Source organism: Hevea brasiliensis, chromosome 10 (assembly GCF_030052815.1).
Source record: "Hevea brasiliensis isolate MT/VB/25A 57/8 chromosome 10, ASM3005281v1, whole genome shotgun sequence".
NCBI lineage: Eukaryota > Viridiplantae > Streptophyta > Magnoliopsida > Malpighiales > Euphorbiaceae > Hevea > Hevea brasiliensis.
In genome coordinates this window covers 3789489-3816979 of record NC_079502.1, presented here as the reverse complement: position 1 = coordinate 3816979, position 27491 = coordinate 3789489, and the positions used below count along the sequence as shown (strand labels likewise).

At 32.8% G+C, this 27491-nt stretch overlaps 4 protein-coding genes across 22 annotated transcripts; 1 reads left to right on the top strand and 3 right to left on the bottom strand.

Moving 5' to 3' along the window:
* Positions 1-25: 25 nt before the first annotated feature.
* Positions 26-5482, bottom strand: LOC110651815 (putative transcription elongation factor SPT5 homolog 1). 4 transcript variants are annotated; one of them, XM_058128946.1, is made up of 6 exons: positions 4747-5325; positions 2526-2602; positions 2151-2218; positions 878-956; positions 576-729; positions 26-469 (listed from the first exon to the last, which is right to left on the bottom strand). In XM_058128946.1, exons 1-4 carry the CDS (start codon positions 4874-4876, stop codon positions 944-946), a joined length of 288 nt encoding a protein of 95 aa, XP_057984929.1. In that variant the 5' UTR covers positions 4877-5325; the 3' UTR covers positions 26-469; positions 576-729; positions 878-943. The 4 variants fall into 4 exon arrangements, with proteins under 4 accessions (XP_057984929.1, XP_057984928.1, XP_021662945.1 ...); XM_058128945.1 differs by lacking the exon at positions 878-956 and having other exon boundaries at positions 4747-5313; XM_021807253.2 differs by lacking the exons at positions 26-469; positions 576-729; positions 878-956 and adding exons at positions 966-2026; positions 5332-5482 and having other exon boundaries at positions 2526-2609; positions 4747-4973.
* A 156-nt stretch (positions 5483-5638) lies between these two features.
* Positions 5639-9757, bottom strand: LOC110651791 (sufE-like protein 2, chloroplastic). 4 transcript variants are annotated; one of them, XM_021807233.2, is made up of 4 exons: positions 8869-9754; positions 7351-7444; positions 6317-7094; positions 6087-6224 (listed from the first exon to the last, which is right to left on the bottom strand). In XM_021807233.2, the coding sequence occupies exons 1-2, from the start codon at positions 9586-9588 to the stop codon at positions 7409-7411; spliced, it is 756 nt and encodes a 251-aa protein (XP_021662925.2). In that variant the 5' UTR covers positions 9589-9754; the 3' UTR covers positions 6087-6224; positions 6317-7094; positions 7351-7408. The 4 variants fall into 4 exon arrangements, with proteins under 4 accessions (XP_021662899.2, XP_057984925.1, XP_021662925.2 ...); XM_021807207.2 differs by lacking the exons at positions 6317-7094; positions 7351-7444 and adding an exon at positions 5639-5946 and having other exon boundaries at positions 6056-6224; positions 8869-9756; XM_058128942.1 differs by lacking the exon at positions 6317-7094 and having other exon boundaries at positions 6078-6224.
* A 5503-nt stretch (positions 9758-15260) lies between these two features.
* On the bottom strand, positions 15261-21301 carry LOC110651783 (uncharacterized). Its single transcript, XM_021807196.2, has 14 exons — positions 20946-21301; positions 20258-20399; positions 19873-20130; positions 19521-19695; positions 18494-18555; positions 18249-18412; positions 18018-18115; positions 17541-17599; positions 17320-17454; positions 16990-17234; positions 16751-16901; positions 16473-16548; positions 16336-16386; positions 15261-15829 (listed from the first exon to the last, which is right to left on the bottom strand). The coding sequence occupies exons 1-14, from the start codon at positions 21008-21010 to the stop codon at positions 15609-15611; spliced, it is 1902 nt and encodes a 633-aa protein (XP_021662888.2). The 5' UTR covers positions 21011-21301; the 3' UTR covers positions 15261-15608.
* Positions 21302-22529: 1228 nt separating this feature from the next.
* LOC110651769 (pentatricopeptide repeat-containing protein At1g13040, mitochondrial) lies at positions 22530-27474 on the top strand. Of its 13 annotated transcripts, none has more exons than XM_058128936.1 (7): positions 22530-24417; positions 24570-24816; positions 25668-25764; positions 26418-26443; positions 26629-26706; positions 26820-26910; positions 27013-27474. In XM_058128936.1, exon 1 carries the CDS (start codon positions 22861-22863, stop codon positions 24409-24411), a length of 1551 nt encoding a protein of 516 aa, XP_057984919.1. In that variant the 5' UTR covers positions 22530-22860; the 3' UTR covers positions 24412-24417; positions 24570-24816; positions 25668-25764; positions 26418-26443; positions 26629-26706; positions 26820-26910; positions 27013-27474. The 13 variants fall into 13 exon arrangements, with proteins under 13 accessions (XP_057984919.1, XP_057984917.1, XP_057984918.1 ...); XM_058128934.1 differs by having other exon boundaries at positions 26814-26910; XM_058128935.1 differs by having other exon boundaries at positions 26629-26730.
* The last annotated feature ends 17 nt before the right edge of the window (positions 27475-27491 follow it).

Sequence of the window (27491 nt, the reverse complement as noted above, 5' to 3'; positions counted from 1 at the left end):
ATGAATCTCACTTTGCAAGGACCATCACCAATCCTAAAAACATCATTCACTGATACAGTATTCTTATAACCATCTAGCACGTTAGATTTCTTCTCAATCTTGCATTTGATCTCTCTCAATCTAACAAGAGAAACCTCAGGTCTCTTGGGAACTCCGCTAAGAATCTGGATAAAAAAAGAATACCATTTAATAAAGTTCACTTTAACATTTGGACTCTTGTGCATTAAAGTGATTGCTCACCTGAAAGGCTTCACTTTCAACACGTATAATTACACCAAAGCTCGTACTACCGAAGCATAAAGAATATACATATAAGACCTCAAATAATAAAGAGAAAAACAATGCCTTATTCCAGAATAAACAATGTACCCCAGCAGCACAAGATCATGATGAAGCTTGTAGTCTCCAATCTGGTAACGCTAGTAATTACCTTAGAGCTTTCTACAACACTATCAGCAAATACACGAATCTGAAGACAACAGATATATATATTATTTCCAAACATTTGTATACCCATTGAAAAGCTATTCCTCCAGTCAGGAAAATTATAATCATGCAAAAAGTGTATCACTCACATGTTCCTTGATAGTGTCAGATAGAATGATGAGTAATGCTCCTCAACCTTAATGACCATGCCGTTTGCATCTTCGTGTGCACCGGAGACAGCCTTCTCATGATTACCAGGCTCAAAAAACTTGCATATCTCCTTTCATTCACTGCAATAGTTTCCTGCCAATAAATAATTTAAAGATCAATAATGAAAAAGCTGTATAAACTCAAATTGTCATTAGAAACAGCTGATGACCACATTAACAAAAATTAATAAATATTACGATAAAAATGGTACAACCATACAAGTCAGTCAAATAATTCTCACCCAAGGCCCTTCTTTCATAGTTATTAAAGGCTCAAGGCACACTAAGGTGCCAAGGGGTCCTAGAGCCTAGGGACAATGCCTGAGCAAGGTAAGGCGCAAAAGTAAAAAAAAAATTAAAATTCCATAAAAAATAAATGTCAATATTGCATTAAACTTCAAATAACATGAAATTAAAAAAAATAATAATAATAACTAGTAAGCATTCAAGTACTAATAATTTTGTAATCCAAATAAAATAAAAATAAACTACTAAAAGTTTAAAGTAATATATTGAAATTTGAATAACCTTTAATGTCTCTAAACTAAAGTTAAGCAATCATAAACACTTTCATCCTCTTGATACTCATGTTCAAAATCAATATCTTCATCATCTTCTTTATCTCTAAGAACTAAACGAGTATTAGTTTTCAAGTTGGTAGACAATGCTTTTCCTTTTTCTTTTGGCATATATCTTGAAATAGATGTAAATGTAATTTTTTTTTTAAAAAAAAAAAAGATAATAATAGAGTGGTAGTGTTGAAATGAAAATATGGGAGGTTTGCGATCTTGGATGTGCTGGTTTGATGAGACTTTGATGACTAGTTATCACCAGCGATAATAATTCCAAAAACTTACTCGTGCGTCAATACAGAATTCTTATAAATTGACAAATATCAAGTTTAAGTTATAATACTATTTGCCAATGGAAGTACTCGCTAAAGGTAAAAATAAAGAAGTCATGTTTTTCTTGGCTTGTGCCTGGAATAAAGGCGCACGCCTAGGTGCATAAAGCGTTAGGGTTAGAGCCTGGTGAGCCTTGCCTGAGGCGTGCTTTTAATAACTATGCCTTCTCTTTTGGTTTGATATGAACACTTTCTTCATCAACTTTCTCAACCCATCCCTTAAGGTTTTTCAGATCTCTTTTGACAACAATAACTGCATCACCCTTCATAGAGTGTTTCTACTTGCAAATAAGGTAGTTAAACTGGCTACGTCACCATCACCATTCTCATGAGGTTTATGGAAGTTCTCGAGTTCATCAAATGTTGGCTTTATGTTCCAAGTACTAATTGACTTCATTGACACATCTTTATTCAATAACCCATCTTTAAACAACTTGCCATCAAATGCAACCAAAATAATCAGCAGTCATTAGATCTGTTCTTCAATCTACATGAATATGCAATTCCTTGAGACAGATTGCAAAATATTATAAAAACAACAATTAATCACTCAATGAACATGCAAGTGAATTATGCTGCAAATTAAAAAGAGGGTTAAAAACCAATATTACCTTGCTTCATCACCATTCACAAAACATGGAGGGACAAAAGCCACCTTCTTTACTTCCTCTCCACCGTCCTGTATAAAATAGATACATCAAGAAAATATGAGAACACAGTAGCAAAATAATGGTCACATTCCTTGGGAAAAGTAAGGATCATGATGACAACAACAATAAACGGAAAATAGATTCACTAAATTATGAAACTCCTTTTATTTGTCCAAGGCAAGATGAAAATACCTCATTTTAATTATTGCTATCCTTGCAATGAAACCAGACTTGTTCTTGTGCATATAGAAGATCAAGACAAAATCCTATTCCCAGAAAGTCTACTAGAAATAAAACAAATGGCAAAATTCTAAGTGATAGGTGTTGAAAATGTACCAGTTTATTTGCAATAGCCTGCGAGTCAATCTGTGGAATTAACGTCACTCTAACTCCCCGCTGCACATTATCTACATCTGCCACCTTCAATAGTCCCAGAGAAATCAGCTAAGAAAATATAAGAAATAACACTATGTAAAATAAAAATCATAAAACACACTTTGCCTAGGTCCCCTCAGTAAGTCCTAACCTGAATTCTGACCTAGGTTCGCCTTGTAAGATCAACTATTTTGCTTTCAACCAAAAGAACATTGGTCATTTCCTTGATTAGGACAAGCATTATTTGCTGGGAATATACATTGTGCAAACCTTTGCAAGCCTAAAGAAGAAATGAATTATCAGAGGCATATATTCCAAAATTATAACTATATACTATAAGCAAACATTAAAAGTCGCAAACTTCATAAATAGCTATAAACTCAACATCAATTTTTTGCATACCTCCCTCACATGGGCTTCTTTCCCTACTTCAATGAATATATAGTTTTTGACATTATCAAGTGCAACAGCAGACAAGATATGCATCTCTAGGACATTTTCAATGTTGATGATTAAGAAATGGATGGGCTAAGAAGATTGTAACACATGGATGACGGAGGTAGGGTTGAATGAATTTACGAGTACTTGGGAGATACGATTACTCTATATTGATTGTTTGCTCTCTAAGGGTATGTCTCATTGAGAATTATGAAAGCAAGGTTATGCCTTATACTCCTCTGAGATTTTCTCAGGTTGGAGGCTCTTCCATTTATAAAATTGGGTATCCAATGCCAGCTCGACATCTGTAAGGATTGCACAAGTGGGTTGTCCCCATCACTAATGACTATGTCAGGGTCAAATTAAATCGTCTCTGAAGTTGTGATCATTGAAATTCACAAGCTAATGACAAGCGGGGTTAGTTGGTCGATTTAGGGTTATGAGTGGCTTATACGACTGATTTTTCCTTCAGGAGTGATGAATCTTCTGACTTCTCTCACGAAAGCGTTCTGACCTAAACCAGTCGGAGAAAGTATGAGTTCCTTGGATTCTTAACTTGCCTTCAGGCTCATATCCTCTTAAGTCATAATTACTGTTTTTCTAGTTAAATCTAATCGTTATTTTGTTCCTTATTCGGCTGGATGGTTTTCAGTTATTTAACCCCAGAGTTCTCTTAACTGATAGGTCACGGCGCTACAACTGCCCCTCGTGATTACGCCAGTGATTCTTCCGACATTTCTGACTGATTTCAACAGGGCGCGGTGGAGTAGGCAACCCTTTTAATCTGGGTTTCGAGACTAAATCTGTCCCAATACAATTTGGTTATGATATAGACTAAGTGTTTAGGCTTAGATTGGCGAATCCTACCCCTTATATATTTTTATAGCACTGAGAAGATCAAGGCTACCATCGTAAGAGATCCAGGTGCCCTTTCTCATAAATATATGAGTACGTGCGTCTTTCATCCGGATGCCTATTTTGATCATTTTGATTATAATGTATCAAATGTACTTTTGCATTAGACAAACAGCTGTTTCTCTTTCATGACCGATCTTATACACATCAAAGCAAAGTTAACAAACACACTGACCAAAAAATAGAATAATCTATAAATAAAACAAGAAATCACGGAAAAATGACGATCATACCGCACATCTAACCCTCCACAGCTTTGGATCTAGAACACAACAGATGGCAAAAGAGCTTGTTGGTCTACATTTTTTTAGCCTCTTCATCATACTCCAAACGACTTGACATTGCATATCTTACTTGAATGTTTCTCTCAAGATCATGTTCATCCTCCTGAGGCAGAAACAGCCTAGGACGAGTCCTTCTACCTAGACCCGGCCAAGGGCTGATTCAGAAACGGAACCAGTTAAATCCGTTGTTGACTCGAACTGTGAATGAACGGGACAGTACCGGCTGAACGCCCTTTTCATTTTAAAAAATAGAAAAAAATTCTAAACCTGTTTGATTTAAACCTAGATCGAACCGAAACTGGGTTCCAGTTCCAGGCCGGTTTGAACCGAAACCAGCCTAGTGGCCGAATCTACTTCTATCATGACCATCATCTTAACCAGGTAAGTAATTTACATTTCTATCAGAACTAAATCTTCCAGTTCATAGAAACCACCCTATTCGCATCCTCGAACCCTAATTCCACGAAGAACTCATTTCCAAAACAAAAAAAAAAAAAAGAAAAAGAACTTATTCAATTAAACAACCAAAAAAAGAGCCACATTACCGTCCTCAGCATCATCTTCTTCCTCCTCTTCGTCATCGGAGTCAACCACCGCCTCATCGTCGATAAAACTTGATCTCACTCTCTTCCTGCTCGACCCTCCTCCTTCTTCTTCGTCGTCGTCGTCCAGCATTCCTCCTTCCAAGTCGAGATCCTAGTCTTCTTCTTCGTCTCTTCTTCGACGACGCGCTGCTTTTCTCTCTTCTCTCGATCGAATTCGAGTTTGCTCCCTGTCAACTCTCCCAGCGTCAGTTTTTCGTGTTCGTGAGACAAAGGCCTACTACTTTAGTCTGATTTAGTCTTTAATTCGATGGCCGAAAACATATCATTTATTGAATAAATTTAGGTTTGATTCGTATACTACTTTTCAATCCCTACAAAAGAAAAAAAAAATTAATTCCATATATACTATTGATTTCCATAATTCATGTTTGATAAGCAATCAAGTTGACGAATGAATTTGCTTTCTATTTTTATTTATTAAAATCAAATTCAATTCTCATAAGCAACACCTAAGAACGTAATTTTTGAATGCACAAATTGAAAATGAGATTACATAGACCAAGCATGAATTTTCTGGTCTCTTACCCACAGGGATAAAGATTTTCAATTCTATTATCGCCTTTGACAAGTACTCTACTAACTACGACATTCTAGTCAACCTCTTGTATATATATTCCATTCTGCTTGCACTGATCCATCCAGGCTCAGGCATATCCAGAGGATCCTTGGGCACACGTCAAGTTCTTTACCTTCACAAGCTGACAGAATACTGTTCAATAAGCCCCATTAAAGGCTCTAATATCTGTCACTATTTGTACTTGTCCTCTAAAAAACAGGAACCTTACCTTTTAACCTCAAGTGTGAGAATCACATTCCCAATCATATTAGAATGTAAAAGAAGGAATTGAGATCCATAAATATAGAAGACTATAAGATTATATGAGATCATGTACTACAATATGGAAACACTGCTACAATTATTGTGAGAAAAATTAGAGTGCCAAATGAGTACAAATACTCTACTTAATCTATTTTCGCTAGAGAAGCAACAGTTTTCATTAGAAATCCAGGTCTCAGGCAAATCAATAAACATCCATGACAAATCCCAACTCATAACTCAATTTGACTTGGCTTGTCAAGAAATCCATTCCCTTTGATATTTGAATTAACGTTCGCACACACAAGTTTATCTGGTAATAACTGCAAAAGCAAATCCATATAATTTGTGAGAGCCAGAAAGCTGAATAGTCTAAATTGGGTCTTCAAATGTATGAGACAATCAAATGTTCTTGCATTTGAGGAAAGGAACCTGTAAGTGTTTCATGTAGAGAATTGCTCATGCTCATCCAACATTTTTTGCTGGTCTTCCAAGTGGTTGGAGTATGGGACTTGAATTCCCCATATGCCAGCTATGAAAGAATATATTCTTCTTCAATAAGTTGGTGACAGACTTCCAGATGTGAGCTTAGAGAATTCATCTGACATTGAAATGAATATAGTTAACATGCCAAATTAATGAAATTAATAAGTGAACGATCTTGATACAGATAGAGATTAAAAATTGCATTACATGACATCTCAGGCAAATGAAGCTTGAAATCACACACCCAAAGATTCTTCCTGTTGAATACACTTTTCATTGCGCATTTGAAAATTGATGCCATGGATCCACGGTCAACTACTTATGCATAACATTTTGTTTACTAAAATTTTTCCCCTTCCAAGGAAAGATAAAACACACATTGCTTTATATATGGATAAGACGCATAAGGCTGTGGATGAAACAACCCATCCCTTGATACTATGGGACCAAATAGTCTTCTAAAATCACCAATCTACATTACACTTTATCCCTTGGAAAGATTCCTTTGTGTTATTAACAAAGAGTGATGAAACTGGGAAGATAATTTCATTGCACATATTTGCTGTCTTGGAACAGGATTCAACAGAATTTAACAATCTATGAGCTGCTTTAACAATTTAAGTTGCCATTCCTAAATTGGTTTCCAACACAACTTGAAGGTGATCATCAAGATTTCCATCTAAAGCCTTGTGAAACTTTTACGCAAATAAATATAATATGTTATGGGTGGAAGCCACGAGTCCCATTTCTTTACTTTCTGCTTCAATTACTGAAGAAAACATCTCTCCAGAAACTTCAAAATTAGCCACCAGAGAGGCATTAGAGAACATGTCCATTATTTTTCCCAGAACCTCATGCCCAGAAAGGCCATCAAATTGCGCAATATGACTAGGATCCTAGGCCATCAAATTGCACAATATGACAGGGATCCTTGTTGCAGACATTCTATAGTAAGCATGGGAATTAACTAGTGCCTAATCAGAGGCTGCATATACAAGTGAAATAGCATAATGATATTTATAATGAGGTAGTTGAGCATTAGTTTGTGAATTAAAATTGAGTGAAAGATGGCATATCATAGTAATTTAACCATGAGTAAATAAATCTCTGATTGGAAGTGGATGGCAAGTATCACAACATATAAATTATGCATATGCATGTCAGACAAAAATAGAAGGTAAGGGGATCCGAGAAATTGAAGATTGAAAAAGAACAAACTACATTGATAAACAAATACAGACCTTCATCCCAGAGACAAAGAAGGCCACATTTATTCTAGGTTCTGCATGCCTCCCATTCCTAGACTCTACTTCCCATTTCCTCTTCCTTGGTAACCTGCATTTTGTAATGTTACTAAGCAAAAAACTTATAATACATAATTCGAAAATGTATGAAATACTTTAAATTTGCCTCCAAAATGGTTGAAACACAATCGTAATTCTTAACCTAATTTACTATATATAGAGTCCTTGAGTGAAGGCAGATAATTGATCAGATATGTGGGACAAAGTGAACAATAACCTAAGCTGTAACTATTTATTCCTGTAAATGTGGATTCATTATGCCAAGATCTGTTCAGCGATATTTCAGATTCGAAAAACATTAACAGAAAAATTCAAAGTACTGAAAAAATAGTTGGAAACATAAGCAATTTCTTTGCCAAGATTGTCAGAATAGTTGAAGTAGTTCAGTTTGAAAAATTATAAACATAATGGGTCTTTGAGTATGTCACCAAACTTCAAATTGTTTCCCCAAAAAACTTGTCTATGGGAACTAAAATCATTAATTGCTATACATAAAGAATTTTATTCCCCCATCCCAAGGTTTTGTTAGAATAACTCTTGCAGAATCTGAAAACAGAGAACAGAAGCAAAAATAATTCCAGACTCCAGAGCATGATCATTTAATGAAGTTCAAGGATTTCTAGCACAAAATAGAAAAAATAAAAAATAAAAAATAAAACTGATTCTCCAATGGATCCCTTTGAATAAGAGACAAAACTGAATCAGCAGGTATGCAGAAATTACACAGTGAAATCGAGTATGCATATAATGAATTGCTTGCTAACACAAATTCACAACAGCTTTACTATAACAGATACTAGTGATGGCTGTGAAGAGTAAATAGGTGATATGAATCAAAGGACACTATGATTGGTCCTATACATGAACAGTAGTTTTTCCCAAGCAGCAAGCTTCAAGTGTGCGAAATGCATCCACTTGCAGAGATCACGACTACAAAGCAAAACTTTTAGCTCCTAAGTGCAAAGCGGAGTTGGGGCCCCTAGCCTACAGCCATGGATAGATTGCAGATTCAAAATTCCATGTACATAAATGAGTGCTTTATTGAAATCATGCAAAAAACCTGAAACATTGATAGATTGATGGGAAGCTCTGTTGAGTAAATAATTATATATTTAAAAATAATTTTATTTTATAAATTAAATTTGCGAAACTCCATAAGGTTTTTATAATTAAATATGATATTTAATTCATTGCAAATTAAATCATGAATATTGATAGTTTTATTTGGCATTTAGGTTGAAAACAACACAACAATTAAATAAATAAATTTTAACTGTTTGTCACATAAGACACCATGTCAGCACGATTGCATAAGATTGAATATTGACACCCAAGTTCATGGAGCCAATTAATAAGATTAAATAACAATTTAGGATACCTGTGACTGCTAATAGAAAAAAATAATAAAATAAATATAAAGAAAACTCAAAACAGGGATGAGAAATTTCTAGCTACCTGAGCTTGGGCGAAAGTTCCAGTACCACCGATACCGTCGGTGTTAACAACCAGCGACGGAAGCGGCTCCAAAGGCAACTCCTTTCGCCCCGCAGCCAAAGCTTTGGTCCTGTTCTGCATATTGATCAACACATTAAGCCACGTGTTCACTCTCGATTGGGCCTTACCATACAAGCCCACATTCATCGCTGCTAAATCCTCCGACTTCACCGCCACAACCTCAGCAGGCTCCGCGCCATCAAGCAACCAAATCAAACACGAAATAAAACCTTTGGTAATCTCAGAGTCGCTATCGGCTCTAAATCTCATTCTCCCATTTTCGTCCATTCTCGCTTCTAGCCACACTTGAGTCGTGCACCCCATGACTCGGTTTCCCGGTAAGCGAGCCGACTCATCAAATGGCGGGAGCCGGGCGGCGTAATCCAAAAGCCGCTTAACTCGTTCAATCGGCTCCTCAAGAGACTCGAATTCAGAAACAAGCCGTTGAATCCTATCGCCAGCGACTTCGGTTCTGGTGGTGGTCCCCACCGGTGCACGGGTAGCTGCCGAACAAGACACTAAAAGGTTATGCCTTTTACTAGGAAATTTAAAAATTGACGAATTGAGATTGAATGGAGAGAATTTAATTATGTTTCCATTACTTCTAGGGTTAGGATTGTTGTTTTTTAAGAGTTTTGGAAAGGAAAGGGAAGTTGGTATATTGAAGGTTGTAGAGATCATGTTTGGAAGGAGAGAAAGTGAGGGAAAGAAAGAAAACCGATAGGGAAAGAGATTAAGGCAGAGCAGGCAAAGAGGAGGAAAGATTTGATAATCTTAAACTGCGGGCTGTTTCTGGTGTGTCAGAGTGAGCAAGAGATGAAGAGAAGGTCAATGCATGGTTGTTATATTTATAGACATAATTAGCAGAGACTTATGACACAAAACAACGCGCCAAAATTTATGTACTTAAAATCACTTTTTTTTTTTTCAATATATTTACACTCTATTTGGATCATTTATGGAAAATAAGAAAAATAACAAAGTAAAAAATATATTTATTTTCTTTTTTTATTTTCTCCTTTGGTGTTTGAATGAAAACATGTGATGTGTGAATTTAAGTCTATAGAAAAGTTCATCCAATATATCAAATCAAGTGTTTCAGGAATTCAAATTCATTGTTTTCTTTTTTTCAAGTAGAAATAGACACGTACATTTAAGATCAATAATGAAAATAAATTAAATATCAAAATCATGATAATTTTAAAGAGATTTTTATTCTCATATAATTCAACGCATACACACTTTTTCATAATCGATGTGAAATTTCAAATGATCATTTCAAATGGGTATACCTTACACAGAGCAAGATCTCAATCATTTAGGTCACACTAAGGCTCACTATCGTAAGCCTAAGGATGCCTTTTTTTTTTTTTTTGCCAAGTAAAAATAGACACACACACCCAAGATCAATAACGAGAATAGATCACAACTCAAAATTGATAATTTTAAGGAAATTCATGTTCCTATATAACCCTTCACAATTATAACTGATGTGAAATCCCGAATGACCATTCAATATTGAATAATGCTACCTATACCGCCGGCATTGTTGATTAATTTGATGAGATATTATGAAAAGTCTACTATCATATTCAAGTCTATGAGGTCTAACATAGTTAATTATAATTATAATTATTGATTATTTTTATGATTTGCTTTTATTTATCATTTAAAATTATTATGTGATGATTAAAAAATTAAATTATTTATATTATAATAAATTTTTTTAATTTAATTAAATTACTTTTATCTTATCTAATTAAGAAAATAATGAGGTATAAAAAGAAAATTTAAAAAATATACAAATAATTATTATTTTTAACAAAAAGATAAAAGTAAAATTAAAAAAATATATATATTAATTAGTACTCCCCTACACCATTTCAAATGATATTTTAAAAAAAATAATTTATCCTCACTTTTTTTACCTTTTAAAAAATTAAGAAATTATTTTTTTTCCAATTTTACTTTTATTTATTATTATCCTCAATGTATTTATTTATCTCTTATCACCTTAATAAACTATATGGATATATACTTTAGTTAAATATTAGTTTTCTTTTTTCCAAAAATAAAGTGACCCAATATTTTTTTTAATTATTATGTAAAAATTTTAAAAATCACTTAAAATTAGAAAAAGGATTTGCAGGACTCTTGACCACCTTTAATTAATTTTTCATATTTTTTTAGTATAATAAATATTGTTTTTAAATATTCAAAAAATAATTTATAATTTTCCGTCCGTATCAATTGTAAATCGTCAATCATGAAAGGACAAATTATCTTAATTCAAAGCTCATCTAATCTGTTGAGTGAAGCTCATATTAGCCATAGATAGCATAATAAGTTAATCTTAGGCTGATTGCATTAAATTACAAAAACCAATTACACTTAAAGTCAATCTACTTTTACCAAAGAAAAAACTAATGCATGTAGTCAGGGAGGAGCTATGCTGATGTTGGGAAGGCCTCCAAACTTTGCAAATTTTGATTTATACTCTTATACTTTCTATAAATTTTAGGCTTAATATTAAAAAAAAAAATCCAAAATTTATCACATTTTTATAATTATAGTTTTTATAATTTTATTTTATTTTAAAAGTTTAGTATTTATTACAATATGGTAAAAATTAAAGATTTGAGGTGCTGATATAGCAAAAATATTATTTTTTTAATATATTTTTATTGATGTGACAGATAATGTTGCATGAATTTTTATGTTCTTATAGACATGCGGTGACGTGGTAAAAAATATTATTTTTTATACATTATTGTTGACTTATCCTAACTTTAATAATTAAAAAAATATAAATTTTTTAATTTTTATCGATTATAGTTAATTTTATAAGTTTATTTTATTTATAATCAGTTAATTAATTTTGATTTAACTTTGTCAAAATTAATATTTTATTACTTAATATACATATAAAAAATAATATTTATACTATTTAGTATAAAAAAAATAATATTCTCTTATTTCTCACCCCTCATTTTTTCTTTTTTTTTTTGCATATTTATAAATTTCATTTATAAATATAGATAAATTCTTATTTATTTAAAATTAAAAATCTCTTTCTCTCCCTCTTTCTTACCCATGTTATCAAATAATATATATACACACACTCCTCCTCCTAACCTTTTTATCTTTAAAAAATATCTATATATCTATCTCTCTAAAAAAAAAATATTCTTATACCTATCTCTCTCTTCCCTCTGATCCACATACATCTAATAATATATATATATAGACATTCACTGTCATCTAATAATATAATCCCACCTCATAAGCTAATTAAACGTAAAAAAATTTATATAAATATTATATTTACCATAAAATTTTTATCCAAAAACCAAATAAAGACTAAGCTTTCTTTTTAGCGAGAAAGTGACTTAGGGTTTTATAATAGTTTAGTGAAGAATGACTGTAGGGAGAAAGTGTGAAGTAGTCCCAAAGTATTGGGGCAAGTGGGCTTTTTTATAATGGCTGCCAGAATCATTTTTATTGGGAAAGTGAAGAGATAATGGTTTGATTCTGTTTTTTATTCTGGTTGAGCTCAATTTTGAATTTTATATTGGATTTTGGTTGTTGTAGTGATTGTGGGACAACAAATTATGGCTTTGTTTAATATTATTGGTCAAAGTCATTGTTAAGAAAAATCCACCGTACCGTAATATATATATATATATTATTTGTATTAAATTATAAATTATTTTTTTAAAAAATAATATTTTATTTATTAATTTATATAAATTATTTGAAAGATATGTTAAAAAATATTAAATAAAATTTATTACTTTAATTAAATTAATTATATTTTCTTAATTTATATGAAAAATTGAGTAAGTTAATTTTTTAGAATGAAGGGAGCATTTAAAGTATATTAATAAAAAAATATTAAAATTAATTTAAAATTAATTTTAATATTACTTATATTTATTTTTATTTATCACATTAAAATATTTTTTATTTAAAATTATTTATCACTTTTAAAACATTAAAATGTATTATTATTTTTTTTAATTTTACCTTTTATCTCTATGAAATAATATAATGAATATTTTAATTTTAATTTTAATATATATATATTAAAATTATGTTTAAAATATATATTTTAATTTTTAATTTATTTTTTAATAAATAAATTTATATTAATAGTAAAAAACAGAAAGAAAAAATATTCACAGAAAAATCCTTTTTTAATTAAAAAAGCTTTCCTCTTCAATATTTTATGAGAAGAAGACAAAAATAGGAATCTTCAGTCTCATTGCCATTCCCATAAATCTTTATGTGTCGCGGTTCTTGCGTATAGCCGCCAACCAATGAGACAAAGCAAACGAGGTTCACAGAGCAAGCCAAGTGGAAGTGGTCGTTGCTTTTGCATATAGCCGCCACCTTCATGATGATGCATACTATTGTCTTCTACTTATTTTTATTTATTTTCATCGACTCAATTACATCTAAATTTTTTTTAATGTTTTAATTAAATTATTACATTTAAGAGAATTTAAGAGTTTGTTTAATTCAATATTTACAATTAATTATAAATGATTAAATATCAATGACTAATAATCAATAATTAAAGAGTTAAAAAATAATAATTGAAAATTCATTTTTAATGGTATACTTATAATTTTAAATGATTATTTTTTAATTCCAAATTCATATTTATATATGAACATTGATTAAAAATTTAAAATTGTAAATTAACTTTATATATATAATAAAAAAAGTCATATTTATCATATTTTTTGAAAAAAAAATTGCTATTTAGATTATTTATATTGTCTTTAAACTATATTGATGAATTTTAATATATAATATTTAAATTATCTCTATAATTAATAAACCTCAAAGCTCCAATCATAGTCTAATTAAAAAAATGTTCTTTAAATTCATCAATGAGTTTAATATATATATTTTATTTTTATAAAAAAATTAATAATTAACTGAAATATCTTATATTTAATTGAAATAAAGAAAGGTGATAAAATAAGATAAATGCATTGAAGATAATGATAGGTAATGATAAAATTTAAAAAATTAATATATTTTTTTTAAATAAATAAAGTGATGTTTTAAAAAAAATTAATTAAAATGAGACAGAGGGATTATGTTAGTCATTAGTGTTATGATGATTAACATAATCCCATATGATTAAAGATTAGATGAAAAAGAAAGATCCATATTCAAAAGGCAAACAATGTTTAAAGATAAATTTTCATGATTTTTCAATTAATGGTGGCATCATGCATGATGGCATGAATAGTGGGTTTTAATTAATTAATTAAGCTATTTGGAAATTTTAATTTTTGGGATGCAATTGAGTGAATTCCATTAGCGAAACTCACCGTTTTGTCTTTATTCCAATAATGCCAAATAATTTATCTCATATACCTTCCTTTTCAATTGCACCACTAAATCGAAGGTTAATTAGGTTTATTATATGCTATCAACCTCAACAGCCTTCCAAATTTTGCATTAATTATCTAATAAAGTGCATTTGTTCTGTATTTTATTTATTTTTTATTTTTTTATTAGGGAAAGAAGCTTGTCTCAAAGATTTAAAACCCTTGAATATTTTTGAATATTCAGTTTTAATAAATCATTTGGAGACTAATTCAATGGTAAATAATTGATTTTGAATGAATTTAAATTTGTTAATGTAAATCATTAATAAAATATATTTTTATAATAATGTTTATAAAATTTATAGATATTTTATTTTAAATAAATAGAATTTAATTATTTAATAAGATTATTAAGTTTTAAAATATAAATTATTAAAAGAAAATATTTTTATACAAATTATTAATTATAATATATCTAATAAGATTATTAAGTTTTAAAATATAAATTATTAATAGAAAATATTTTTATATAAATTTTTAATTATAATATATGTTGAATTAGTATTAAGTAATAAAAATTAGATTTACGAAAAATTCATATAATTTATAACAAATTTTAATAACATTGGACCGGACTTAACCAAAATTAATGTGAGATAACATATCCAAGCATGGACATTTAAAGTATAAAATTTACAAGTAAACATATTTACAGATGTCTAAATCTTATATATAACACAAATAACTTATCATATTGAGACAACGTCTTACCCATTGCCTTCTGTATTTCAAAACTGTTAATTTCCAAGACCTCAGCTTAATGGGTAAATTTTTTAGGCTGCTCCAAGTTTGAAGATAAATTAACACAAGGAAAATTGTAGATTATCCAAATATTCTATCTTTTTCTTTTCATTTTTAACAAAGAAAAAAGCCCTTTACACAATTAAGCATGCTAGTTCTTATGCAACAAAGCTTCTTAGGACTTTAAGATCAATAAGATAATAATTCAGCATGAAAGATTTATTTTCTGCATAATTAATACTTCATTCCTGGTCTATAAGCATACATTCAGTGATAACATTAATCATAGCAACTAACATCCCAAAACCAACTTTTTGAGTTTTGAGATTATCTGCCTAATCTATCCTCAGTTGTGCAAGCACTCCATTAGCCCTTGAAACTTCAACTACCATTGAGAACTTGTGCAACAGAGTAATTTACACCAACTTACGTTGGCATAGGCCTTCATTGCATTTGCTGCAACAAATGCCGTTCCATTTCTGTGACGTCAAATGTGAAGGAGTGGATTGGAAACAAGAAGAGAGTTTTTCTTCTGCATACAATCAATCTACTTTACTCACAGTTAAGGACAAAGAGTGCAGAACCATGCATCTCTACTGCCATTGTTATGGAATCTTTTAGGACTCCAAAATCTTTTCCGCTCCAGACTTCTCTGCATCTACATGAAGTTTGGTTCCAGTTTTTCCCAGGAAATACCTTAGCCATGTCTGATATCTTTGCAGATATTATTGTCTTCTCTGGATTCAGATTGAAAAATGCAACATATATCTCTCCTGAGTAAACAGAAATATTATTGTTATATTGAGAACTAAAATAACAAAATATGATCAAGTTCAATGGACTGGTGTTGTGCCTATTTTATCCATCCTGAGTATGGTGAGAAGCCACCAAGTGGCATGCATACCAGACAGAGACGTTGGTAGTAAACGTGAGAAAGATTGCTCTCTCTTTAAATGAGGCAGTGGAAAAGCACATAAAATAACATCTAAGCCCTCAAACAACAATGAATGAGTGAATGAGTGCAAGAACACAAATGATGAGAAGACTATATGTCACTATAATTACAAGAAAAAGAACAAATAGAAGAGATGTGCCATATTTTCTATTTTAAAATTATTAAAATAATACATTTAGTGTCCCTCAACCATGGTGTAACATTTTTCAAATTAGTTAATCTAAATCATTTTGCTTGTACAGTGTTGATTGTAACTAAATCTTCTTTGGATAGTTTCAGGGCACCCAGTAACATGAGCATATTTGAAACCAAAAGGAAACAAACCTTTTCTTCCTGCTGCAACCCAAGACCGAGCTCCACTGGGACCAGTTTTAGCTGCTTTTCAGAATGTATTTAGAAATTATGGTGAAATTGGCCACATTGTATATGCTGAAAATCAGACTCGATTCCAAGTGTATTACCTTTAACTGAATTGACTTGAGCACAGAGTCCAGAATAATTGCTGATGAGGGCTCCGGTATTTTTCAACTCCCACATCTGTTAAAAGTTACAAGCTATCACAAACAACTAGCTGCATTGTTACACTTTTAGTTTCAGCTGGAACTTTAAATCACGAGTTTCAATTTTCTGCTTTAACAACTCAATAATCATTTAAATGTTTATTATTTGACAAGAGAGTGTCAATTTCATTCTGTCTTTTCTTTTTTCATTGGTTTAGAATTAAAATAAAAAAAGGTACCTGGTTCGCGTCCCATCTACAAGGTGAAAATGAACGGCTCTTCAATTCCTTTGATGTGAGCTTGTGTCTTGCAGAAGCATCCAGGCAAAACTCCAGTCCATCACTTGAATACGAAGGGAGTTTCTTTTTCCCATAAATAGCTCCTTTGTCCCTACAAGGTCATTAATAGTGTTAAAAGAATTGAAGCAACAATATATCATTTGGAACCACTTAAGTGAGGAAGGGTAAAGTGTCGCTACAAATCCAGAAGAGGCTTTCTCTTGTATAGGCATAAAGGTCCATGGCTTCCCAAGTTCTCCATCCAGCAGATCTGTTCCATATCTCGGTCAAGAGCTTTGATTGACCAACCATTCACGCTGGGATCTTTGCAGCTATTGAGACCCAAAACATGTCCACTTGATGTACTCACTTCCTTTGGAGATCTTCTTGATCGGTATGCAAGAGTCTTTGTATTAGAATCCTTTCTGCTACTAACATAAGGAAACTGCAAATGCAACCCAATGATACATCAAAAATACTATTTGAAGGTTAACATTCCAAACATTTCTAAAGAAGATAAGTTTATATACCTCCCTATTGTTAGAGCTAAAATAATTTATTTCAAGAATAGTAGGATTAGTGATCAAATTGTAGGTGGTGTCATCAAGCTTTCTAACATCTCCCCCAAACATAAGAGGAGACTTGGCCATTGCCCACAAAGTCATCTGTGAAGGGAAAATACAAGAAATTAACAAAGAAACTCACTTATTAAGTAATATTGAGTGATTCACATATTGTTACATGTCCTTACCTGAGTTTTCTGCTCATCTATACTAAGCTTACATGTTCTATGAGGACCTTGGTTAGAACCTAGAAAAGACAAAAGATATTGAAATTATTTAAAGATCTTCAACTCTTCAAGTAAAATTCTTTAAGCTCTTCAAGTAAGTATGTATGCTTTGAAACTTGCATGGTAAAGATTGACACAGGATCAAAGGCTTCATGGTTCAAAGACAAAACATAATTCTTTCCAGTTCTTTTTAAACAGAATTAACATAGGTATCAATTTTGCCCCCGGATAGTGGATGGTGTGATTACTGATTACTGCACATTTGGCATGCCATTTTTCTATCCCAAACTAACAGCAGGAACTTATTGGTAACTCAATTTATGTGATAGTGCCCTGTGTTGCAAACATTATTTTGTTGATCCTCACTAACCCCCTTTTCAGAATAAAATTACTCAATGATAAAATGACAGAGAAATAGAATATGTGAATTTTCATCACCAGGGTCAGTAAGCCATCCCAATGGTAGCATATCTAAGTCAGGCCACGACTTCCCCAATAAACCCTTGGCACCAATCATAGTAGCAGTAGAGAAGTCCCTGAGGCAGAAGAACAATATCACATAAAAAATAAAGTAAGGAAGAAGAAGAAAAGTACCAAATAGACAGGCAGCAAAGATCAATATTCAATTCACACTCTAAGCTCCTAGTCCATATAGAAAGGCTAATCCACCTTGAAACATCAAAATGGGCTGCTACATCTCCCCATGTATCCCAATCATCCCCTGTTATCCTGTACATGTTGACTAACCCACTTACATCTTTAGCCATGGTTGGTGTCACACTGGTTCCAGGAGACAAAGAATATAGAATGGGGTGATCAAGCTTTTTCAGAACCTGAACAAAATCTTCATACATCACCTCTGTTCACAAAAGATTAACTGAAAAATAATTTTTCCACCAAAAAGTTCTGTGTACCTCTGACACAAATGTTATCTCTTCTAAATCCAAGTCATCACCAAATACACAATCATGCTTTACTGCAAACAAATAGAAGAAAATAACAAAGTATATTAGAGATATTGACCTGGAGCCACAGTCATCCTATTAGATGTGATTTATATATGTGCTATAAATTATGGGACTACATGATGCAATTCAATAGTTTGAGTCTTGGTCTAAATCAAGGCTGCAAATTAACCAAATTTTATTGAACAGTTCAAAGCTCCACTCAGGAAAATGCATTTATTTTTGTTTTCTAATGCTAATGAACTTTTTCAAACTTGTATAACCAACAAGACATACCCAAACAAGGTTCATGAACAGTTTGTAGTAATTTATTATTGGCATCTAAGCTTGTTTAATACAAATTTAGTTCGGTCATACTTATTTTCTTAGATCAAATAATAATTAATAAAGGAAAGATATTTTATTTATAGGAAGAAGTTTATTTTATTTTGAGTTTTTCATGAAAATTTTCATAAGGTTTTGTGATAGCTCTTAAATTTTCTGTATTTAGGCAATCTTAGTTCTACTTCTTTGCTGAGTTAAGAGCTTGCAACAAATTTGAGCTAGCCTGTGAACTAAGATCAAACTAAGCTCAAGCTTCTTTGAGAGACTTAAACTGAGCTTGTTAGAGCTCACAACCTAAATGGATTTTTAACCAGACCAAGCTTGAAAAGGCCAAAAGTCAACTTTGCTTGGCTTGGCTTATTTGCAACCCAATTTTGAATTTCACTATTGACTCATTTCAGGGTTACAGTTACAGATAGGTATTCCTCACATTTGGTATACAAATAGCACAGAATCCTTACTTCAAACAAGAAGAATGGATTTACCAGGCTGGAATACTGAATTACCAAATAAATCTACCACTGTTGACAACATGTGCAGTGTAAATGAATTATCTATTCCTCCAGTGAAATTTGAAAGGACACAAATAGAGCTCCCATGCTTCAAAATGTGTTGGCTAAATAAAGCCTGATTTCAGTTAATCATCACTTACCAAAATCTACACCCCACTCAGCATACTGTTCATAAAGTGACCTCAAGAAAGCTCTTCCTGCTTCCAACTTAGTATTTACACTCATGAATCCATGTTGCATCCATGCACAAGCTCTCTCCTTGATCCCTATGTCTTGGGCCCGCCATTGTCGTCCAGAATCTTCATAAGCACCTCCCTAGTTAGAAGTGAAAGCAAAGGCTCAAGCATTAATTGTAGAATACCACAACAAATCAGATTGTTAAGCTTAGTCTTAGATGACACTTTTTGCTTGAGTATTCTACTTTTGCCATTGAAAAAAAAAAGGTCAAGGAATTTATGATGGTTAATAATAAGAACTTATAAGAACTAATACCTTGATAGTATCCAGGATAGGGGTATTCGCATTGTATGCTTGTGTACTTATTCCTCTCATAACATGAATCCCAAACTTCAAGCCCATGCTGTGTACTTTCTTTGCTACTTCAGTAAATCCTTTTCCACCTTTAGAAGAAGGCCACCGATCAGGATCAGGAATCATCCTTCCCCATTGATCAATTACATCAAACCCAAGTGAATCTACATAAGCACCTGGCACCTTCCTCCTATACCAAAGGTAGTCCACCACAACATACTGCACATGATAGTAAAGATTAAATGACATGAAACAAATTACATCGTACTCACATCAACTTTGCCATTCTCATTCTTCTGGAAACAACAATTCAAAAGATAAATTGTAGTTCTCAGCCATTTTATACCTCAAACCCATAAGCTTTAAGACGCTGAGAAATTATTTCAGCATTTTGCAAGAATTCTTCTTCAGAAATAGTCCAGCAAAAAGAATCATAAGAATTCCAACCTCTGGGTGGGAAGCTTGCACGCTCCATTTCAGATGACACCCTGAAATGAATCCCATTTGTATATGCATTGACATTGACAGAATGAAGCAGAATGAAGTATTAATCAATTCAACATAACCCATTTCATGCTTCCTAGTTTCTAATGTCTTGCAAGAATTGGGATTGGAAAAAAAGGATAAGATAGATGCTTTGATCATAAAAAGAGCTAGTGAAATTAGTGTAACCAAAGTTCAACAACCTAGTTGCTATCTTTGGACTGCGAGCCAATTGTGGAAAAAATTGGAAAATAATAATCTTACAAAAAATTTCCAGAAAAAAACAAAAAAGGAGAAAAAAGAAACAACAAATTATCTAGCAACAAGCTGCAGCCCTAAACATACTAGCCCCAAGAAATTATTTCAGGTTCTTGGTTTCTCACAAATTTCAGCATAGCCATTGAAGAGGAAAAAACTAAAATGAATTATAGCATACTAAACAAAATCAGGCCATCCAACTAGCAACTACTTGCATCTTCAACACCCAGAATTAACTAAAAATAATGCTAGTATCAAGGGAGAAAAAATCAAAGACAGAAAAAGGGAAGAACCTGTTGAGAGAAAAAGCCAAGAAGAGTAACAGAGAGATAAAGAACTGGATCTTCATGGTTTCCATTCACCTCCCTCCTGCTAACTGCTAAACGAAAGTGAGAATATATACTAGAATACTAGAGTATCTAGCTATAAATCTGTTTCTTTTCCCGGTAAAATATATATTGTCTCAATCCATTTGGCATTTGGGAAAAGAAAAGAAAAGAAGCAGCAAAAAAAGCTGCTATAATGGCACAAGATTCTTGGTAATCCGATGAAAGAGCCGGCAGTTTGAACTTTGAAGCCTTGAAAGTTGAAATCTCATATTTTTTAAATGGCATCAATTTAGCATCTGAAGTTGAATACTCTGTTGCCGACACTCTGATGAGTTTTAAGGGGTGGAAAAAAAAAGAAGGAATTATTATTATTATTTTTTAATTTAAAGAGTAATTAAAGAAAGAAAAATAAAGAGAATAATGAAAATTATAAATTTTGAAAAATATTTTCCTTAATTTGAAGTCAAAATGGGATAAAAAAAAAAGTTAATACCGACTGAAGTTATTAATATATTCTTGACAATAATTTCTTTAATTTAAAAAAATTATATTTAATAATAAATTATTTACCAAGAGAAAAAAATTATAATAATAAATTTAAAATTTTAATATATAATAATAATTGAATTGAAAAAAATAATTTCATAAATTAATAAATTTTCTTTATAATCATAAATTTATAATTTTTCATCTAATTTCATTATGGGATCGTTACAATTTTCATTATGGAAAATTCAATTTTTATGGTAGAAAATATATTTTCAATGCTTACAATTGTAACAGGCAATCAATATTAATTTCAAAGGTAAACAAATTAATGAATACAATAGATTTTTATATACGGCATGTTAATTATCAAAATAATAAATATAATAATTATAAATATAAATACTAATTATTGTACAATAATTATCAACTCAACCATAATTAATTGTATAAAAAAAAATCATCAAAATTTAACCTCAGCCAGTAGCCACGAAGCCTGAGATAACCTTGCAAACTGGCTCTTCCTAGCCCTTTTTTGTCTTTTGGGGATAGCTCATACATTTCCCTTAGCAACTTTAGTTAAAAACAAATACGAAAACTTGCAAATTTCAACTAGTAATTTACAGTATTTCAACTGATGTGCTAAATTTATCAATTTGTCTTTAAAACAACTGCTTTGCTTTATCTATTGACAAAACTGCCGAACGTCACAGGCACGGGAAAGAGAATTCTACAAATGGATACAAGACAAACCCCATTTGATAATTTGCCCAAATCAACCCCTACCAAGCCACGTTACCATGTTCCACTAGGTTCTTCCTTAAAAAAACTAAGCCAAGGCCCAGGCTTAAGCTCCTTATTAAGCAATGGAATCCTGAGCCCCAGGGGATCAGACCCATAGCCTAATACAAGAAGCCCAGCAGCTAAAAGATCCAACCTGCAGAACTAGACCCGATAGTCTTCTTAATCGCACAAGCTGTAGGGAGCCTTAGTTGCCGCTTGTGAGAAAAGCACAGAAAACACCCCAATCGCTTAGGAGAACAATAAGTTTTGGGCTAGGCCGCTTGAAGCCCAATGTCTAGCCCATATTCAAATCCATATCCACGCATTTTCTCCTACTTTCTCCTTCCGGCTGCTCAGTCTCACTGTTTCTCCTTCCCTTCCTCCATCGCCGAAACCAGGTGAGTGCGCACTTGCTCTTTCCTGGTTGCCCCGTGTCTTTCTCCGCTATTAGCTCTGCTTCTGCTTCATTCTTTTTTCCCCCTCTATCCTCTGCATTACAAATTTGGAATTAACTTCTGTCCTTTCTCTTCATATGACTGTCCGTTTGCCCCTCTATTGATTGCTCCCATGAGTTCGCCATTCGATCCATTGCTATGCATATCGTCCTGACATGTATCAATCGCTGGGCGCGCACCGCCTCATATACCGTTCTCGCATCGCTAGTTGTGTTAAGGCTGGTCTGATCGACAAAGCTATCAAAGTGTTCGATAAAATGATTCAATCAAACTGCCGTGTTTTTAGCATCGATTATAACCGATTCATTGGAGTTTTAATCCGCCATTCTCTTTTCGATTTAGCCCACCAATACTACTCTAAAATGGGTCCTCTTGGGTTCTCGCTATCTCCCTTTACTTACTCTCGCTTCATTTCGGGTTTATGCCAAGTAAAGAACTTTACGCTTATTGATGAACTGCTGCGTGACATGGAGAGACTTAATTGTGTACCTGATATTTGGGCATTTAATATTTATTTGGATCTCTTATTTCGTGAAGGTAGGATAGAATTAGCATTAGAGGTGTTTGAGAGGATGGTCGAGAGAGGGAGGGAGCCGGATGTTGTAACATATACTATTATTATTGATGGGTTGTGTAAAATGAAGAAATTCGATATTGCAGTTCAGTTTTGGCGTGAAATGAAAAATAAGGGATTTAGACCCGATAATAAGGCCTGTGCTGCGCTTGTTGTTGGGTTGTGTGATGGAGGGAAGGTAGAATTGGCTTATGAGCTTACAGTTGATGTGATGAAGAGTGGTCAAGTTAAGTTTAGTACGCTGATATACAATGGCTTGATTAGTGGGTTTTGTAGAGCAGGTAGGGTTGATAAGGCTAAGGCAATTAAATCTTTTATGAGACGAAATGGTTGTGAGCCAGATTTGGTTACATACAATGTGCTGTTGAATTATTGTTGTGATGAGCTAATGTTGGAGGAGGCAGAGGAGTTGATGAAGAAGATGGAAAGAAGTGGGATAGAACCTGATGTGTACAGTTATAATCAGCTTCTTAAAGGACTTTGTAAAGTTAATCGCCCAGATAAAGCTTGTATTTTGATGAACAAAATGGGGCCAGAAGGGTTTTGTGATGTTGTTTCATACAATACCATTATTAAAGCATTTTGCAAGCGAAGTGATCTCCAAAGAGCTTATAAGCTGTTCGTGGAAATGAGACAGAAGGGGATTCCGCCAGATGTGGTTACATTCACTATTCTAATAAAAGCTTTTCTTAGAGAAGGTAGTTCTACTATAGCTAAAAAGCTTCTTGATCAGATGACAGAAATAGGCCTTTCACCTGATCGTATATTTTATACGACTATCATGGATCACCTATGCAAGAGTGGGAAAGTAGATATGGCTCACTCGCTTTTCTGTGATATGGTAGAGCAGGGAATTTCACCTGATGTGATTTCATATAATGCCCTTATAAATGGGTTTTGCAAATCCTTTAGAGTAAGTGAAGCTATGCATTTATGTGAAGAAATGGAAAGCAGAGGATATTATCCTGATGAAGTAACATACAAATTGATCGTTGGAGGCCTTATAGCAGAAAAGAAGCTGTCAGTTGCTTGTAGGGTGTGGGGTCAGATGATGGAAAAGGGTTTTACCCTTGACAGAGCTGCCTCTGAGATATTAATTAGTGCCAGTTCAAGAGAAGTTACATCTACATGAGATATGGTTAGTAACTTAATATCTCATGATTATCTTCCTTTGTGTGTCTAAAATGCTAACCTTCTGCCATAGCTAAAATTTTCCTATTGGAGATATATTCTCTAGTGACAGTAGCACCTTTTGGTCATGCTATGCTGCTTGTTGTGTTACAATGCAAGGTATGGGACTTGGATCGCGTATCAATGGTATGGGAACTTTGCTGTGGGGTTTATATGGACTTTGGCTCTCCCACATCAACATCTAGCTTTTGGGTGTGGTTATCATAAGGTTTGTAACAGTTAGATTGAAGTTCTTCTCTTCTACAACCTTACGGAGTCTGGAAATGAAAGAAAAATTTATAGTAGCTAGATAGTTAGTTCAAATATTTGTCAGAGGCAGCATTTTTATTGGCTACTGACACAACTGGTGAGTGTGCTATTCTTTCATGCAGTAATTTAGATGTTTGATATGTAATGCTGATGTGCAGTTTGCTAGTGTAGAATTCAGTCAAATTACTGTATCAGAATCGATTATGTGATGGTTTACTTGTATTAGTAATTGTGGTTGTTTTATGCACATCTTCTGGTGGCGCCTACTTCTTGTTGCTATAGAAGTCAATAGGTCACCTGCCTGATGTGTCAATAACTGTAACAGAAATGAAGTGCATTCTCCTCAGTAGGTCAGTGTTAGGGTTAAAAACCCTAACAGCCCTGATACTGAAGAAATTGAGAAAGAACAGAAGAAAAATAGGAAGATGAGAGAGAATAGACTTTAGGAATAAGAAAATAGAATAGGAATGGAGAGAGAATTGATATGTTTCTTGATATTTCTTGAATGCCTTCATCCAGATTCTTAGCTGCTCTTTGTACAGCTTTTTCTACTGTTACAACTGTTCCCACCAATCCTAACTTCTTTTTAACAACTCCAGCTCATCATACCAACTACTATAGACACCCATATAACTGCTTCTACTGCAACTCCTATTACTTCAGACATCCTTAACTACTTTCTTCTTGAACCTAATCCTCCTGTATGTAACAGTCAGTCATGGGTTACCGTAATTAAATACCTTGTTTCCATCCAGGAAGTGATTAAAAACAGGTGGATGCAAATTTAGAGTATGCTTTGTTACAGCATTCTTTTATGCTTTCTGCATGTTTTTAAGCTAATATCTGGCACGTAATTTCCAGCATCTTTCATTGATAATCATATTTTTTGTACTTTCAGGTTGAAAGTTAATGTTATTTGGTTATTTTTGTTTGCCCCCTGTATTGCAGAGCCTAAATTTTGGCATTCATTGGTTGGGATACATCTTGTCAGGTCCCTGTTGTTGGCAACTGCTGCCTTGGTGAATTCCAATGTTGGCACACACAGGTTTGAGCCTCTTGCTTTCAGGAACTTTTCTTAGAAATGAATGAATATTGTAAGTGCAAATTTCTGCTTCTTAAATATGAGAAATAAAAATATAGAAAGAAAAGGAATATGGAGCAGTATCATGGCAGTCAAGACTCAAGAGTGGAGGAAGTGCTAGAACTAAATATGAGAGAGAACAAAAAAAAAATGTTTATTGCCGAATACAGCATTTTGTAATAGTTAAAAAATATTTAGTTTATTTTTTTTATGGTTGTTTTACATAATTAAAAGGCATTTTACTAAATTGCATTGGGCTATGAGCATGATTTCTTCGTTGCATGCTTTACTTTTTCTAAACTACTCGTTTTCATTTTATAAACATATGTCAATAATTACAGATTTACCTTTTTTAAAACTTTTGCATGTGAATTTCATTTTTAATATTTTTAATAAATTTCTAATATTAATATCAAATTTCCCCACTTATCTTGCCTTATCATAAGAATTAAGAAATACTATAAATTTGGCCCTCTTTTTCCAAAATTCTGGCTCTGCAACCGGTGGCAGTAAGATGCTCTATAATATTGCTTTAATGAGATTTCACTTTGTAGATATATCCAGCTGAGATGCTATTAACAAGATGAAACGTACGTTGTGTGTGTGTTTATATGCAGTTCATGATGGGATTTAGTGCTCTTAGGTCAGATAATTAAAACATAGTATTCAACCTTGTAAGATCTCTCCCTCTTAATCTATTATTTTTATTTTTATTATTATTATGTTGCAAGAAATGGTTCTGGTCTACTAAATCATTTTTCTTTTTGTCATCTTTCAGGTTGGCTATGTATCTTCACTAATAATTGCATGGTCCTATACTTTTTGAAGGGGGATAGGGAAGTCATCGGCCATTATTTCTCCATGAATTCTATTATTTACAAGTAGCATGAAGTTGCAAAGCTTTGGGTATCTCATCTATGGCATTTTAAGGTTGCTATTTTATGTTCTAGATCTGCTGAACATATTGGAAAATGTTATACTTATGATGCCTCTGTATTTTCTCTCTTAATAAGATTCAGATATCCAGGATACACTGCCTTTTTTAATTTTTCTGAGAATGAAAGTGACAGGAGAACACTACTAATTCAAACTTTGAAATCCAGGTGCATGGTATGGTTTCTCAATCCTATGTGCATTGACGCCCATGTTATCCATTTTTCAACTTCTGCAAATGCTACTGTTTACTATCATTATTTATATTATTTTAAACAGAAATACAATGGAATGGAGACTTATCAGATGATTGATGGTGAATCATTGCTAACATGTTCACCTATCTTGCCGAGGATAAGCCAGTTAAAAGAAATAGAGCTGATGCATCCTTGTGTTGACAGAAAATCTGCAGCTATTCCATGTTTGGCAATATCAAATATTGAACGAAATACTAAAATTGACTGCAACTGATTTCTGCAAAGGCCACCGAACCCTACAAAGGTGTCAAGAAATTGGGAGTGCATAACTTTGCCTGTGAAGCTAGGCTGAACTGACAGCACTAGTCATTTTGCAACCATGATATGCTTTTGAAGTACCAGGACTGATTGTGGATCATGAATATTCCCGAGTCATAAACTAGAGAATTTGTATGCTAATAAGTTACATTATTGTTGGCTTGCAGGAACTGAATGTGCTTTCGATTTAAAATTACACAGCAAAGTTTATTACTAGACGGAATAATCTTATTTGTCTGGTGA